General features: G+C 34.3%; 1 protein-coding gene across 3 annotated transcripts in view; it reads right to left on the reverse strand.

Annotated features, from left to right (window-relative positions):
* The window catches only part of STAG1 (stromal antigen 1), a 342,007-nt gene that overhangs the window by 64,028 nt on the left and 261,252 nt on the right, over window positions 1-16,727 (reverse strand). For all 3 annotated transcript variants that reach the window (XM_045539117.1, XM_045539119.1, XM_045539118.1), the window contains 6 exons: window positions 15,279-15,382; window positions 4,914-5,006; window positions 4,726-4,815; window positions 4,382-4,585; window positions 2,915-2,985; window positions 953-1,040 (listed from right to left, as the gene is read on the reverse strand). In XM_045539117.1, coding sequence (XP_045395073.1) covers window positions 953-1,040; window positions 2,915-2,985; window positions 4,382-4,585; window positions 4,726-4,815; window positions 4,914-5,006; window positions 15,279-15,382 — 650 coding nt within the window. The remainder of the gene's footprint in view (window positions 1-952; window positions 1,041-2,914; window positions 2,986-4,381; window positions 4,586-4,725; window positions 4,816-4,913; window positions 5,007-15,278; window positions 15,383-16,727) is intronic.

The raw sequence follows: 16,727 nt of genomic DNA on the forward strand, positions 1-16,727 counted from the left end.
GATGAAGAGAGGATGGGAAGTTGAAGTATCAGCAATAATTGAAGAAAAACAACAGGGTCATACATTTAGCCTCTTTCTGTAAATACAATAAAAACACCCAACATAATCAGGGACATTTGTAGGGATCAAGAAAACGAATAATGTTTTGTAATTTTAAATAATCATAGCAATAATAAAGCATGTTTCTATGATTAACTTTTAATATAAAATTATCATTTTCTTATATCTTTTGAAATTTTTATTGCTTTACAGTAATAAAGTATCATCTAAGCATTCCATATTACCAAATGGGAATGAATGAGATAACCCCCTAAACGTTACCTACACCTAACTATGGAGTTGGTATCTTGGTCTACATGAGTGTCTGCAGTATACAAATAAGTCTTTCCTTTCTCATACAGAATTAAGTTGACTAATTATTCTACTCAAGTCTCTTTCAGATTAGGCAAGTTTGTTCAATTCCTGCCCCTTCTACTCTAATTTATATATGAATGCAAAAAGTTCTAAAATCTACTAAAGGTATCCATGCTTATTTAACTACAGTTCTACCACAAAAACTAAGCTATGCCTAAAGCTTATTATTATTAATAGGTAGCACAGTCACTGAAATATAGCCATCAGAAATTTTCATTGCATAATGAATTTATCTAAAGTTTTAAAATTGCTACTATAGTAATTAATGGTATTTTTATTAAAAGAACAATGTTTACCTTAACATTAAAATTTTAAGATACCTTATAGCAAAAGTTCTCTATTTTTTTCTGCTCCAACACACCTGCAGACATGATACACCTATCAGTAATACTGAGTAACTATGGCAGTGATTCTCAAAGGAGGTGGCTACATTAAAGAATTATCAACTACTTTCCATAAAAGGCTTTTGATAATCATGTGACTTCAGAAAAGCTTAGCTTTCTGAAATAACACAGAAGGAATATCAGTAAACTCCTACCTGTTCTGGCATAGCTCCATGTTCAATTCCAGTCTTCAATAATCTGTAGCAATTACCAAACAGATCCCATTTTGTGAGATCATGAGCGCTAAAATAAACAAAAATGCATTAACTTTATTCTAAAGTGAAAGGAAATTTAAATTTCCACTCAGTTTTAGTGAGCGGAACAATAAAATAACTTCATTTTCTTGCAGAATTGAAAAAGATCCATAAAGGAAATGTTCAAATGCTCAAACTTAAAAAAAAAAAAAAAAAAAAAAAAAGGTGAGTAGAAAGAAGCAAATAAAGAGGGAGAGAAAGAAAGAGAAAAAAAACAAAAAACAGCTAATACTTGGAATTTATTGAAGAAATCAACAACAATAAAACCTCACACATTTAAGTGAAGGTTTCTACCACTTATGACTGTGATAATGGTGACATTTTAAATTCTCATGAGCTCTACCACTAGAAATTGTCCTTTTGACACTGGCTGGCAACTTTTATTTTTAAAAAACAAAATATTTTTAAAATAAGAGTTTGGTTTCTCCACTGAATTTCAAAAAATTTACTTGTATATAAGAAAAGACTTAGATTTCAGAAATGGCTTCTTAAATCTGAAGTATTCATTAATGTAAAAGGTACATCTCAACTTTCTTAGGACAACAAAGTTCTCTGTTTTCCTTTCTTCATGGAAAGACAAGCATATCTCATTACAAGGGACATGCAAACTACAATTTGAGAACATGTATTTCATTGATCTGCGTCTTATTTTCCCTATTCAAATCCAACTGTCTTGTCAACATAGTAAGAAAACAATAACCAACCAAATAAGAACAATTCAGGAAAAAAGCTTACAGGAATAACTTCCATGACTTTCCCCAAAATCTTACTTTTCTTTTCATCTCTTTACGTCGACAGGAAAAAATTGTATATATTTATTGTGTACATGTCATTCTGAAATATGTACACATTGTGCAATGACTAATGAACTAATTAGCATATGCATTACCTCACATATTTATGTTTGTGTGGTGAGAACACTTAAAATGTACTCTCTAAGTGATTTTCAAGAATACAATACCTTGTTATTAACAATAGTTACCATGTTGTACATCTCCTGAAATTATTCCTAACTAAGCTTATGTATTCTTTGACCAATATCTCCCCAACTCCCCATGTTATTTCTTATTAGCAAGATTTCTAAAAGCTGATACTCGTTAAAATTTATACCAGCTTATGAAATAAGCCCATCTAATTTTTTCTTTTTTTTTGAGACAGGGTCTTGCTCTGTTGCTCAGGCTAGAGTGCAGTGGCATCATTATAGCTTACTGCGAACTCAAACTTCTAGGCTCAAGCCTCCTGAGTTAGCAGGGACACTAAAGGTGTATACTACCAAGCCCGACTAATTTTTCTATTTTTTGTAGAGACGCATCTTGCTAGGTTGCTCAGGCTGATCTCGAACTCCTGGCCTCAAGCGATTCTCTAGCCTCGGCCTCCAAAAATGCTGGGATTATAGGTGTGAGCAACCACACCTGGTCCTAATTTGTTAAATACTACTAATTGACAAACTTTTATAGTGTATATTCATTACATTAAGTGATAAATCTTCATTACACTAAATCTTATACCTTAAGCAATTAAATAAAAAGTTTCATCTAGAGAAAATATGAATAAAGAAAATATATCATCTCAGTATTTCTCTAAAATTTCCCATTGTTATATGAACGTCAAACATTACAGTCTGTGTATGTTGGCTAGTATATGTTATTCACTAAATCTACTTTATCCTCTTCTTTCTGATGGGATCTTGCTATACCATCCAGGCTGGAGTGTAGTGGCTTTTCACAGGTACCATCATGGCACACTATGTCCTTGAACTACTGGGCTCAAGAGAACTGCCTGTCTCAGTCTCCTCAGTAGCTGGAACTGTGTATGTGCCACTGCACCTGACTCACTACATCTACTTTAAATAAAATGACATACTTGTGAAAAGAAGTTAACCGCTTTAATGTAGAAAGAACGTTGTAAATATCATCATCATCAGCTTCTTCTCCCTATAAATAAAAAAATAAACATTATCTCATTATCACAACTTTATTCATGTCAAATTCACACTAGAATATTAATAATGCCTAAAGAAAAACTCTTTTTAATTATATAAATAGTATAAATGCACTATCGGTAAATAAAAATAAACAAAAATGAGAAAAACCAAAAGCACCCATAATCCCAACACCAAGAGATAACCAATTTTTGCGTTTTAAATAATGTGATAAACATGACTTTGTACACTTTTCTGATTAATACAACAGGATAAATTCCTTGAAATGAAAATTGCTGAAAGATATATATATACACTTCAAAGATTTTTAATAGTTATTTCTAATATTTTGCCGATTGTCAATTACTTTTGTAGCCTGAAAATCACAATGAAAAATCATAAATAATTGTCGAAAAAAATGAAAAGTTCCAACAGTAGCGAAAGGGTCTTTTAAAAATCAGTTACACAGATTAAAAAAGAAAATTCCATCAGCCTGGCTGTCAGAGCACAGAAAACTGTGTGGGTTCCAGATTGCCTCATACAGATCAGAAAGAGAAGGCAAGAGGAAGGGATCACAGAAATAATTAGAAAAATTACCAATTGAAGATGCTTACTGCTATCTTGGGTACACCATTGGTGAACAGGCATCTCTTATAAGCACACTTAATTTGCATGCTCTATTCATCAGCACATCATAATAATTTAGTAATATTAAAATGCAAATTAGGTTGCAGGAATAGGGAATAATGAGTTAAGAAAAATCAGATCTTAAAATATTTTTCTTGACCGGGCACGGTGGCTCATGACTGTAATCCTAGCACTTGGGAGGCCGAGGCGGGTGGATTGTTTGAGTTCAGAAGTTCCGAGACCAGCCTGAGCAAGAGCAAGACCCTGTCTCTACTAAAAAATAGAAAGAAATTATCTGGACAACTAAAAATATATAGAAAAAATTAGCCGGGCAGGGTGGCACAAGCCTGTAGTCCCAGCTACTCGGGAGGCTGAGGCAGGAGGATCGCTGGGAGGCTGAGGCAGGAGGATCGCTTGAACCCAGGAGTTTGAGGTTGCTGGGAGCTAGGCTGACGCCACGGCACTCTAGCCAGGGCAAAAGAGCGAGACTCTGTCTCCAAAAAAAAAAAAATATATATATATAATACACATACATATATATATATGTATTTTTCTTAAAAAAATAAAACTAGCTTTTATGAAAAAACTTTAAAAATAAAGTATAATCAAGGTTGATTGTTATAGGAGGCACAATTGCAACAAGGCTGCTAAGTTTGGAAAGGGCTACAGAATTCTACTAGGTTTTATTTTAAAATGAAAATGATTTACACACTCAGCTATCTTGAATGATTATTAATCAAAATTATTATTAGCCAAAAGTACACATTAACTTTAGAACAGACCTCTTGTAATAGGTCTTCCACAGAATGATTGAAACGATCTACAAACTCATCGATCAGCTGGCTTCGAGCTATGTCCACTCTGTTCTGGATGGTATACTCTTCACTGCATAAGATGCTATAGGTTTTACTGCAGGCTTCTAGAACATCTGATTCTACATGTTTCTCCACAACAAACTTAATCTGTTTTAATAAAGCATCCAGATGCTGAGGAGAAAAAAAAGAAAAACTGTAATATTTACATTAGTATCTGTAAAATAATAAGCCTATTATGAGTACATGCAAATAAAATAATCCAGTTAATAAAACCATTACAATACCAGAACTTTAATTTCATAGTGTCTTACCTTTTCCATTCTACCTGTGCTGTAGATTTCTAAATCAAAATACTGTGGGATTTGTAGCAAGTTTGCTACCTTCTCTGCATCTGCAGAATACTAGAAGCAGCAGCAAAGAAAAAAGCATTAACAACTTTAACGTACAGTGAATGCAAACTCAACGACATATTTTAACTAAACTGTAAATAAAACTATACCTTTGATAGTAACATAGGAAGTGTGATAATAAAATGCTCAGTCAATTTGTTTCTATCATCAATTTGAGTTTTCCTTTCTTTGGCAGTTAGCACCTAGAAATAAGTGAAAACAGGAAAAGAATAAGAGTGTCATGCTAATTTATAAATCTAAAATGTAACATATTAATAGAATGACGAAGTACTGGCAGATAATCGAGACTTTTAAGAAGAGCTTAAACTAATTACTGCAATAAATACATCCAGGCCTATGCAAATTATTATATAACATGCACTATTACTTTATCAAATAGATAAAGTTTAGGCAAATTACTACTTGTTTAGATTAAATAAAAATATAAACATTTCTATAAAACCATAATTACCATTATAAAAATATCAGGACCAATCATAAAACAATTTTTCTAGGGTGTAATCTCAATGTGGTAACAGTGATCTTTGCTATGTTCAACACACACATACTTTTTACCTATTTTTTATTTTTTTCACACACACTTTTTTTTTTTGAGACAGAGTCTCGCTTTGTTGCCCGGGCTAGAGTGAGTGCCGTGGCGTCAGCCTAGCTCACAGCAACCTCAAACTCCTGGGCTTAAATGATCCTACTGCCTCAGCCTTCCGAGTAGCTGGGACTACAGGCATGTGCCACCATGCCCGGCTAATTTTTTCTATATATATTTTTTAGTTGGCCATATAATTTCTTTCTATTTTTAGTAGAGACGGGGTCTCGCTCAGGCTGGTCTCAAACTCCTGACCTCGAGCGATCCACCCGCCTCGGCCTCCCAGAGTGCTAGGATTACAGGCGTGAGCCACCGCGCCCAGCCTACACACACTTTTTAAAGTAATGCGTTTTAGATACAATCAGAAGCTAATAAATTTTCCCTTATTTTAGAAGCATATACTAAAAATATCTCTAGATTCATTCTTTGTGTAACTAAGCTCATAAATCCGTTGGGGAGAAATGTATAGCCTATGTTCATGGAACAAATTTGAGCTGATCATGCTTATCACTTTAGCCTGTATCCAAACTGTTAAACCATAGGTGGTTTCAAAATTAAAATAATAAAATGCAAGCCCAGTTTAAGATAATCATTTCCCTTAAGTATTCTGCATTTTGTTATCATCTTTAAGGGATTTATCCTCATAATGTTGAACGGTTTTATACAACAGAAACATTGCCACTTCATAAATGTGAACTCCAATGTTTAAAATATGCGCAAGTAATAGTGCCTCCTATCTGATTATTGCTCAACCTTTTAAGTATATAAAAACTAATCCCTTCGGAATGATCTACCAACTATCGTGTTTAGTTCTGCATAAAGCAATTAAACGAACTACATAAAAAGTAGAATGTATATTGAGAAGTCTTGAAATTCATCTGACAATGAAAGGTCTAAAGATACTGATTTTAGGGAAATAGCTATTTTTGATTAAATTACCATTTTGTCAGGCACTCCACATATATGAACTCATTTAGTCCTCACAATACGTGAGGGGATAGGAAAGAGTGGCATGGCACCTACGAAGGAGAAATTTGCCAATATCTAACAAAATTGTATACTTATTTTTCCCTTGACATAGAAATCCCACTTCTACAAATCTATCCAACCAACATACCTGGTACAAGGTTGGGAGAAATGACATATGTATAAGATTATTCACTACACATTATTTCTAGTAGCAAAATACTAGCAACAATCTAAAAGACTATGAATAGGTGACTTTCAGTAGTACATCCATCTAATGGATACAACATAGCCAGAAGAAAATGAAGATCTCCAAATAAAGATATGCAGTGATCTCCAGGATACACTGATATAAAACAGAACATAAAGTACACTTCCATGTTTCAGACATGGTTTGTTTGGCCCCAGCAAGTTTCATGTTGAAATCTGATTTTCAATGTTAGAGGTGGGGCCTGGTAGGAGGTGTTTGGGTCTTGGGGGTTGATCCTTCATAAATAGCTCGGTGCCAATCTTGTGGGAGTGAATGAGTTCTCACTCTTAGCTTCTGTGAGAACTAGCTGTTGAAAAGAGCCTGGCACCTTCTCCTCTCTCTTTTGCCCCTTCTCTTGCTATGTGATCTGCACACGCTAGCTCCCCTTGACCTTTTGTCATGAGTGGAAGCTTACTGAGGCCCTCATCAGAAACAGACGTTGGTGCCATGTTTTTGTATAGACTGTAGAACTGAGAGCTAAATAAATTTCTTTATAAATTACCCAGCCTCAGGTATTCTTTTATAGCAATACAAACAGACTAATAAATATACTGTCTTTTGTAAAAGATTGGAGGGGGGCAGGTGGAATGGCAACTACAAATACATAGATCTGTGTATGTCTTTATTCTGGAAGAATAAACCAGAAACAAATAAAAATGGTTATGGTAGGAATCAAGTATAGAGGGTCATATATAAGTAAGATTTCTCTGAATTTATCTTTTTACCTGGTTTTGACTTTTTTAACTATGTAAACATTTTACCTACTTAAAAAACATTAAATGGAACCATGGCTCACTGGAGAAATGGCTGATTCCTGTGCTAGGGTAGTGTGGAATCCAGACTTCAAGATAACTCCCAATGATTCCTACTTCCTTGGTATTCATGCCCTTGTAGAGTCTCTTTCAACAATGAATAAGGCTAACTTGTGCAACCAGAAGGATACTGTGAAAATGATATTGTGTGATTTCTGACGCTAGGTTATAAAAGACAACTCAGTATCTGGCTTACTCTCTCTTGGATCATTCACTTTTTGGGAGGTCAGCAGCCATGTCATGGAAACAATCAAAAAGTCCTATGGCTAGGTCAATGTGGTGAAGCTCTTAAGATCTCTTACCAAGTCAGCACTGACTTACCAGCCACATGAGTGAGCCATTGTGGAAGTGGACTCTGTACTTCCACTTAAGACTTCATATGCTAAAACCCTGGCTAACATCTTGACTATGCTAAGCCATTCCCAAATTTCTGACCCACAGAAACTGTACGAGATAATGAAGGCTTATTGTTTTAAGCCTCTAAACTTTGGAGTAATTTGTTACACAGCAGCAGGTAACTAACTACTCAAGCACTAAAGGTAGAAAGTGAACCTAGGGTATCTTGATCTGACAGAAAGAAGAAAGGGCTCAATAAATAAGATACGTGAAAAGGACAAGAAACTAGCCTGAAGGGGCTATCATTAATCAAATTTGGGATAGTTTATTTTTCAAATACTTTTATTATGAAAAATTTCAAAATCACTCAATTAGAACAATGTAGCCATTAACGTATCATTCTTGTTTCATCAATTCTTCTAAAGCTTTCTTATTCTATAGCATTTTAAGGCAAATCCTTGTAAAGTTGGCCCTTGAACAACATAGGTTTGAACTGCACAGGTCCACTTATACATAGATTTTTTTCTCAATAAATGCATTGAAAAATTTGCTGGAGATTTGGGACAATTTGAAAAAACTAACAGAAAAACTGCATAGCCTAGAAATAATGAAAGAATGAAAGAAACTTAGACATGTCACGAATGCACAAAATATATGCAGATTAAGTAATCTCTCTGATTTACTACCTTAAAATATATACAAATCTATTATAAAAAGTTAAAGTTTATTCAAAACTTATGTATACAGACTGCATGTACATGGCACCATTTGCAGTTGAGAGAAATGTGAAATAAATATAAAGATGCAGTATTAAATCACAGCTGCACAGAATACTGTTCTACTGTAATAATTTCATAGCGACCTCTTGTTATTCCAGTGAGATCAAATGTTGCAAGTATCTGCTTAAAATGCCATGTGACACTAAGTATCTCTACATGAGTGGTTGTTCTCTACAGTAAACTGAATATCACAGTAAAAAGTGATCTCTCATGGTTCTCATGTATTTTTCATCATGCTTAGCACAAGACCATAAACCTTGAATAACATCATGGGACCCATATGAAGTGCTACTAGCAATGCTGGAAGTGCTCCCAAGGAGCAAAGTTATGACATTACAAGAAAAAACTGAATTGTCTGATACGTCTGCAGCCATGGATGCCTCCTATTTCAAGATAAATGAATCCAGCATACGGACCATTGTGGGGGGTGGGGGGAGAAGGAAATTTGTGAAGCTGTCTCTGCAGCTATACCAGTGGGCACAAAAACTGGATTCTGCAAAATATCATTTTATCTTGTATTGAAAATGCAACTTTAATGTGGGTGCTGGATCGCCGTAAAAATGGCACACCTATAGATTCCAACATGATGCAAGAAAAGGTGAAGTCATTATTTGACAATTAAAGCAAAAGGAAGGTAAAGGATCTAAACCTGGACAACTGAATGCCAGTAAAAGATGGCTTGATAATTTTAGACAGATATTTGGCTTAAAAAATGTCAAGATAACAAGAGAAGCAGCTTCTGCTGACCAAAAGGCAACAGACAACTCTCCCACATGTCATTAAGAAAATCATTTAGGAAAGAGGATATCTGTCTAAACAGGTTTTTAATGAAGACAAAAGTACCCTATTCTGGAAAAAAAAAATGTCACAAAGGACATTTATTAGTAAGGAAGAGAAGCAGTACCAGGATTTAAGGCAGGAAGGGACAGGCTAACTCTATTGTTTTGTACAAATGTTGGGTTTATGATCAGGACTCCCCTTATCTATAAAGCTGCTAATCCCCGAGCCTTGAAGGCAAAATAAACACCTGTTGCCAGTCTCCTGGTTGTATAACAGACAATGAAAACCCTTTTTTCTGGATTGGTTCCACTGATGCTTTTTGTCCCAGAAGTCATTAAGTACCTTGCCAATAAGGGACTGCCACCGAAAGTTCTTTTGATATTGGGCAATGCCCCTGGCCACACAGAACCCCATGAGTTTTCAAAACCGAACATGAAGTGGTCTACTTACCCCTAAATACATCTCTAATTCAGCCTCTAGATTAGGGAGTCATAAGGACCTTTAAGGCTCATTACACATGGTACTCCAAGGAAATGATTGTCAATGCTAGGGAAGAGCACCCCAGTAGAAAGAACATCATGAATGTCTGGAAGAATTAGACCACTGAAGATGCCATTGTTGTTACAGAAAAAGCCACAAAGCCATCAAGCCCCAAACAAATTCCTGCTGGAGAAAACTATGTCCAGATGTGGTATATGACTTCCCTGGATTTATGACAGAGCCAATCAAGAAAATCATCAAAGAGATTGCAGATATAGTAAAAAGATGGAGGGTGGCCAGTGAAGGGTTTCAAGATGTGGATCTTGGAGAAATTAAAGAGCTAGGAGACATCACACCAGAGAAATTAATAGAAGACAACTTGATGGAGGTGAGTGCTTACAAACCAGGGCCAGATAATGAGGAAGAAGACATGGAATAAGCACTGCCAGAAAACAAACTGACATTAGACAATCTGGCAGAAGGTTCCAATTACTCAAGACCACTTTTGACTTCTTTTTTGACATAGACTCTTCTATGATATAGGCACTGAAATTAAAGCAAAGGTGTAAGAAGTATTGGTACCGTATAGAAACATTTTTATAGGAATGAAAAAGACAGAAATTATGATGTATTTCTGTAAAGTTACACAGTGTGCCTACCTCTCCTACTTCCCCTTCTGTCTCTTTTAGCTCTTGTACCTCTGTCATCCCTGACACAGCAAGACTGATGCCTCCTCTTCCTCCTCCTCAACATACTAAACATTGATATGATGAGGACAAAGACCTTTATGTTGATCTACTTCCACTTAATAAATAGTAAACATATTTTCTCTTCCCTTAACATTTTCTTTTCTCTAGCCTATTTTATCATAAGAATATGGTATATAATACACATACAAAGTATGTGTTAATTGATTGTTTTTATTATCAGCTTTAAGGCTTCCTGTCAACAGTAGGCTATTAGTAGTTTAGTTTTGGGGGAGTCAGAAGTTATACAAGGATTTCTGACTGTACTGGGGATTGGCACTCCTAACTCCCTAACTCAAGGGTCAACTGTATATAATCTCACCCTTAAATATTTAAGTATATTCTCTAACAGATGAGGACTTAAAAGTAAAACTTACTGTCTTCAAGAAAATTAAACAATAATTTCTTATTATCATTTCCCATGCAGTCAGTCCACAGTTTTCTCAAAAATTGTGTTTTTAGTTTGTTCAAATAAGGATACAAACAATTAAATTTGGTTAGTATGTCCTTTATGTTTCTTTAATCTCTAATAGTTACTCCTTTTCCACATTCTGAATTAGGCTAATTGAATCCCTGTAGTCTCATTTAACATATTCTTCTATCCTTTTGTTTTTTCAAAAACTGGTACAGTATCCTTTAACCAAAATGCTTGGGATCAGAAATGTTTTGGATTTTGAAATTTTTTGGATTTAGAAACATTTGCATTATACTTAACAGCTGAACATCCCTAATCTGAAAATCTGAAATACTCCAGGGAGTATCTCCTTTGAGTATCACCCTTCAGATTCTGGATTTTTGGATTAGGGATGCTCAACCTGTAGTTAACTCTAGAATCTATTACATTTAGATTCTTTTTTCCCTCAGTAGTATCTCAAAGGTGGTAGTCTCACTTTCAATGGTGTTAAACCAGTAGGTTCAGGTAATGTAAGACCAATCTATCTATTGTGAAGTTCTCCATCAACTTTTCATTGATGATTATTGTCTAGATTCATTATTTCACTGGGGTGACAAAACAGTAATATTTAAATTCTATCATTTCCTCTTCATTTATTATAAGTGATGAGTCTATTGAAAAACTTTGCCTCACCAACTATTTGGTTACCCTGAAATCTTTTTTTTCCACCTAGTTTTCAGTGTGCAACCCTGAAATCTTAGTATCACTAATGAAGGAAAGCTGAACATTATGTGCCTTTTTGATGTGATATAATATGAAGTGCAAAAAATTACTTTTGTCAAAAATCTATAACCTGACCTGATCAAGCCTTTAGCATTAACTTTCAGGTCAAAGAAAATTCACGATGGAGAGAAACAGAAAGTGCCATCAAGTAAAAATAAAAGAATCAGAAGAAAAAAAAAATTTTTTTGTCTTGTTGAAATTGTCAACTCTGTTGAAGCATTTATGTCCCTTTCAAATCTCTTGGTTCTTGTTTCACATATTTTGGGGCTCTGATGTTGTGTATACAAATATAATTGTTATATTTTCCCAATGTGTTGACTCTCTTATCTTTATAAAATGTCCCTCTTTGCTTTCTAGTAACATTACTTGTCTAATAACATTACTAGCCTATTTGTCTAATGTTAATAATCACTCCAGTTCTCTTACGGTTACTAATTGCATAGCATATTTTTACTTTTTTTTTTAAAGACAAGGTTGCTCTGTTGCCCAGGCTGGTGTGCAATGGCATGGTAATAGCTCACTGCAACCTCGAACTCTGGGCTCAAGTGATCCTTTTGCTTCAGGCTCCCAAGCAGCGGGCATTACAGACATGTGCTGCCATGCTCAGCTAGTTTTTAAATTTTTTGTAGAAATGGGCTCTTGCTGTATTGCCCAGGCTGATTTCAAACTCTTGGCCTCCAGTGATCCTCCCACAGTGCTAGGATTATAGGCATGAGCCACTGTGCCAGCCCCATCCTTTTACTTTCAACAAATATTTTTGTCTTTAAATCTAAAATTTGTCTTTTTGTAGACAGTATACAGTTGGACTTTGCTTTTTTTAAACTAATCTGACAGTCTCTATGATTAGGCTTTTTCTTATATTCGTATTCAATATAATTTCTGATATGGTTGAGTTTATGTCAGCCATTTTGCTATTTGTTATTTTTATCTTTTTTGTTCCTCTGTTCCTCCTCTACTTACTTTCTCTGGAGTTAAACATTTTAATTTAGTGTACTGTTATAATTAGGTACAAATGTTTGCTCTGAGGCTTAAAACATACATCTTTAACTTATAATTGACTTCAGGTTAATACTGAATAAACTGCAATAAAATATTACAATTTTGCACCAATGCTGTTCTATATCTTTTTCTCTTTTGTGCTATTATTGTCACATGTATTACATCTATGTTATAATCTCAATACTACAGTGCTACAGTTATTTAAATAATCTCATGTCCTTTTAAAAAAATTGAGAAGAAAAGGAAAAAAGCCCATATATATACACATACATACATACATACAGTCTTTTATATCCACCCACATATTTAGCGTTTCTAGTACTCTTCCTTCCTTCCTGTGGATGAAAGTTACCATCTGGTAATATTCCTTATGGCTTGAAGGACTTTTACTATTTCTTATATGGCAGATCTTCTAGCAACATTTTCTCAATCTTTGTTTTTTATTTATCTGGTAATGGTTTTATTACACGTTCATTTTTGAAAGATAATGTTATTGAATTTTAAATTCCTGGTTGACTTTCAGTGAATACCATCATTCCATTGTTCCTGATAAGAGGCCGACTGCTAATCCTATTGCTGTTACCCTCTATATGAGTTGGTTTTCTCTTGTTGCTTTCAAGACTTTTTGTCTTTGTCTTTCAACAGTGTGACTATGCTATGTCTACATGTGGACCTTTTGTGTTTATTCTACTTGGGTTTTGCTAAACTTGAATCTGTAAATTGTTTTCTTATCAAATTTGGGAAGTATTTGGTGATTATTTCTTCAAATACTTTTCCTGTCTTTTTCCCTTTACTTTCTTTCTGGGCTTCCATTACATGTATCTTGATGCACTTGATGGTGTTCCACACATTGCTGAGGCTCTATTCATTTTTCTTCAATCTTTTTTCTTTTTCAGAATGAATAATTTCTATTAATCTTCATGTTCAGTGTTTCTTTCTTCTGTCACCTCAAATTTGCTAATGAGCCCAGCTAGTGAATTTTAAATTTCTACACTGTACTTTTCAAGTCCAGAATTTCCATTTGTTTTGCATTATTAAGATTCTCTACTTATTTTCATATTTTCTTGTAATTCTATGAACATGTTTATAAAAAAGCCTCTGAAGTCTTTCCCTGCTAAATTTAATAACTGGGTCTACTGAGAACCATTTCTATTGTTTGCTTTTTTTCCCTGAGTATGGTCACATTTTATTGTTTTTTTGCATGACTATAATTTTTCTTAAAAGGAGACATTTTTGGATAAGATAATAATTATGGATTTTTAACTTATTTTTGTAAGTTTAATTTTTTTAAGGGAAATTTTAACTCAAACTACATAATCTATTTCCCCACTATGTGTGGTTTCTGCTATCTCTGCTCAGAATTTTTATTCTTACTTTTTTTTTTCAGTCTGTCTTCATAGGAGTCCCTACTGTATTTGAACAGATTAGTAGGTCAGACAATGATCTGAGCAGAGGCTGCATTCAAATACCACAAATCAATAAGGCTTCTCCCCTCTGAGGAATGATCTGTTGTTCGTTATAGAGTATATTCGAAATTCACCTAGTTCTTGTATTTGGCTTGACTTTTACTTTCCATTGGGTTCTCTAAGGTTTCCCAGTCAGCCAGGGATGTATGGAGAGCTTATCTAATCCTTTTACGGCTTTCTCATTTTCAGGGTTTTTCAGTTAAATTTTTGACTGGTCCACCACTCCTACCACAACCTTAGATTATCAAAACTGTGGGTTTGCCTGTTTGTTTCTACCAAGTTTGTCACTTCTAGTTAACAAAGCTGTGGCCTTTTACCACTTGTTCATATTGAATCCATTCTCTCTGACAGCAAAGCTGCTGGTTTTTGGAGCCAGTGTCACTCTGGTAACAAACCATAGACCTCACCAACCAAACTTGTGTATGCTGTAAGCCCAGGGAAGAAGGTCACAGAATCCTGCTGCTTTCATCTGAAGCTCTATGTGTTTTCCAGGAAAGAATACTTCTCAATTTGTTTTTTATCTCTGGTGAATTTCCAGAGCACTAATGTGGATGTTTTTAACAATATTTTCCAGATTTACACTTGTTTTATTGCAGAAAGGATCTGCCTAACTCTTCATACTAACGGAGCCGGTAGTCTCTCCATCTGTGATTATCGCAACTCATTCTTTAATACAAATAATATCTGTATTATTAGTCCCGTATTACAGATAAGGAAACTATGGAATACAAAAAAAATCCATTTATGTAAAGATTATATAGCTGCTAAATAGAAGAGCTTGCAAACTAGGCAGTTTGCCTCTCAAATCTTCATGCACTTTTAATAGATATGAGCTTAAAAATTCTTAAAATACTATGTAAGTACTATTATAGAAGTAGTACAGGTACTGTGGGAACGTGAAGAAAAGAATCTATTTCTGGAACCTGAGTCGATAGGATATAAAGATGAAGTACCATAATATGCATCATCTATAAAAACACCATGCTTTTAGGGATACAAATACCAGTAAAATTTCCAAATATTAAAGACAGTTAATTACATTAAAAACCTTTTTATATATTTCTCACTAATGTAACTTACTCTCTTGCCAGTACCCCTTCCCACTGGAGGGTGTGCCTCAGCAGCTTGACGAATCGTACAAACCATTAGCTCTATAAGAGCACTCTCTTGACGGTCAGACATTGCTAAGGTGAAAGAAAATACATGAGTATGAGTAGACAGTTTTACAATAACCATGTACTAAAAATAAGCATATTATAAAAAATGCAAACATATTCTATTACTGATTAAAGACTAAACTTAAACTCTGTACTTTGTTGTTTACCCTTTTTCTTTTTTTTTAAAGAAGTAATATATACTCATCATAAGTCAAACAAGAAAGAGGAATATAAAGTGAAGAAAAAGAGGATAAACTCTGGTCTCTTCTAATGCCATCCTTCTGAGTTATGCAATGCTAAATTTTAGTGTATTTCCTACACCATTTCAAAACTCATATAATAGGGTTTTTCTTTTTTAATAAAAGCCAAGCCATATATTAATATATATATAATTTACAATAGATTTTTAATATCTTTCAAATGAATACATACACATATGAATAACTATCTTAAATAATAAATTGTTAAGTAATAATGTATGTACCAAATTTAGTCAATCTTCTCCTACTTATGGTCATTCAAACTATTCCCAGATTTTTGACACTGTGAACAATGCTGTAAATAAACATCATTAATACACACATGCATATTATGTAACTGATACATTTGTTTCTGCAGAGTAAATTCCCAAGAGAGAAAATAATGGGCCAAAGGGCAAAATCTTGATACTGACAAATCATAAGACTATTTATTGCAATTTATACCCTCAACTGTGATAAGAATGTTTGATTCCTCTCATCTCTGCCAGCACTAGATATTATAACTCCCTTTAATTTTTTCCAGTCCATTGAAAAATGGTATTTCATTGTAATTTTGCTCCTTCCTACCTACCAATTAGTGGAATGGCACACATTTTCTTTTTTTCTAAGATTTTTCTATGGTTATTCTTTACCCATTTTTCTATTGTTATTCAGCTTTCTAGTCTATGAGAACTCTTGTATGTTAGGAGTAGTACCCCTTTGTCTTCTGAATGATGCAAGTATTTTCTCTCAATTTGTCATTTGTTGTCAGACTCTTTGTAGTGTCTTAAATTGTTAATTTTTTACAAAGTCACGTCTGTCTCCTTTTGTTTTATGCCTTCTGGGTTTCTTGTATTTCCTTAAAAGATCTCTCTGTCCTGGAGATTACAAAAATATATTCTTCTTCATTTTCTTCTAATTTCTTTCTCTGTCTCTCTTGCTCTCTTGTGCTCTTGCTTGTTCTTTTGCTCTTCCCTTTTGCTTTTTTTGTCTCTCTCACTTTTATAAGTTTAACCTGTTTGGCATTTATCTCTGCTCATGCCTCCACCAATGTCAAACTGTATTTCCTTGTTGAATTTAAGTGTCCCTTTAAAAACATTTTCTAGGCTCTCATACATACTTAGATCTATTTC

The sequence above is a fragment of the Lemur catta genome, chromosome 1 (assembly GCF_020740605.2).
Source record: "Lemur catta isolate mLemCat1 chromosome 1, mLemCat1.pri, whole genome shotgun sequence".
NCBI classification, from domain to species: Eukaryota; Metazoa; Chordata; class Mammalia; order Primates; family Lemuridae; genus Lemur; species Lemur catta.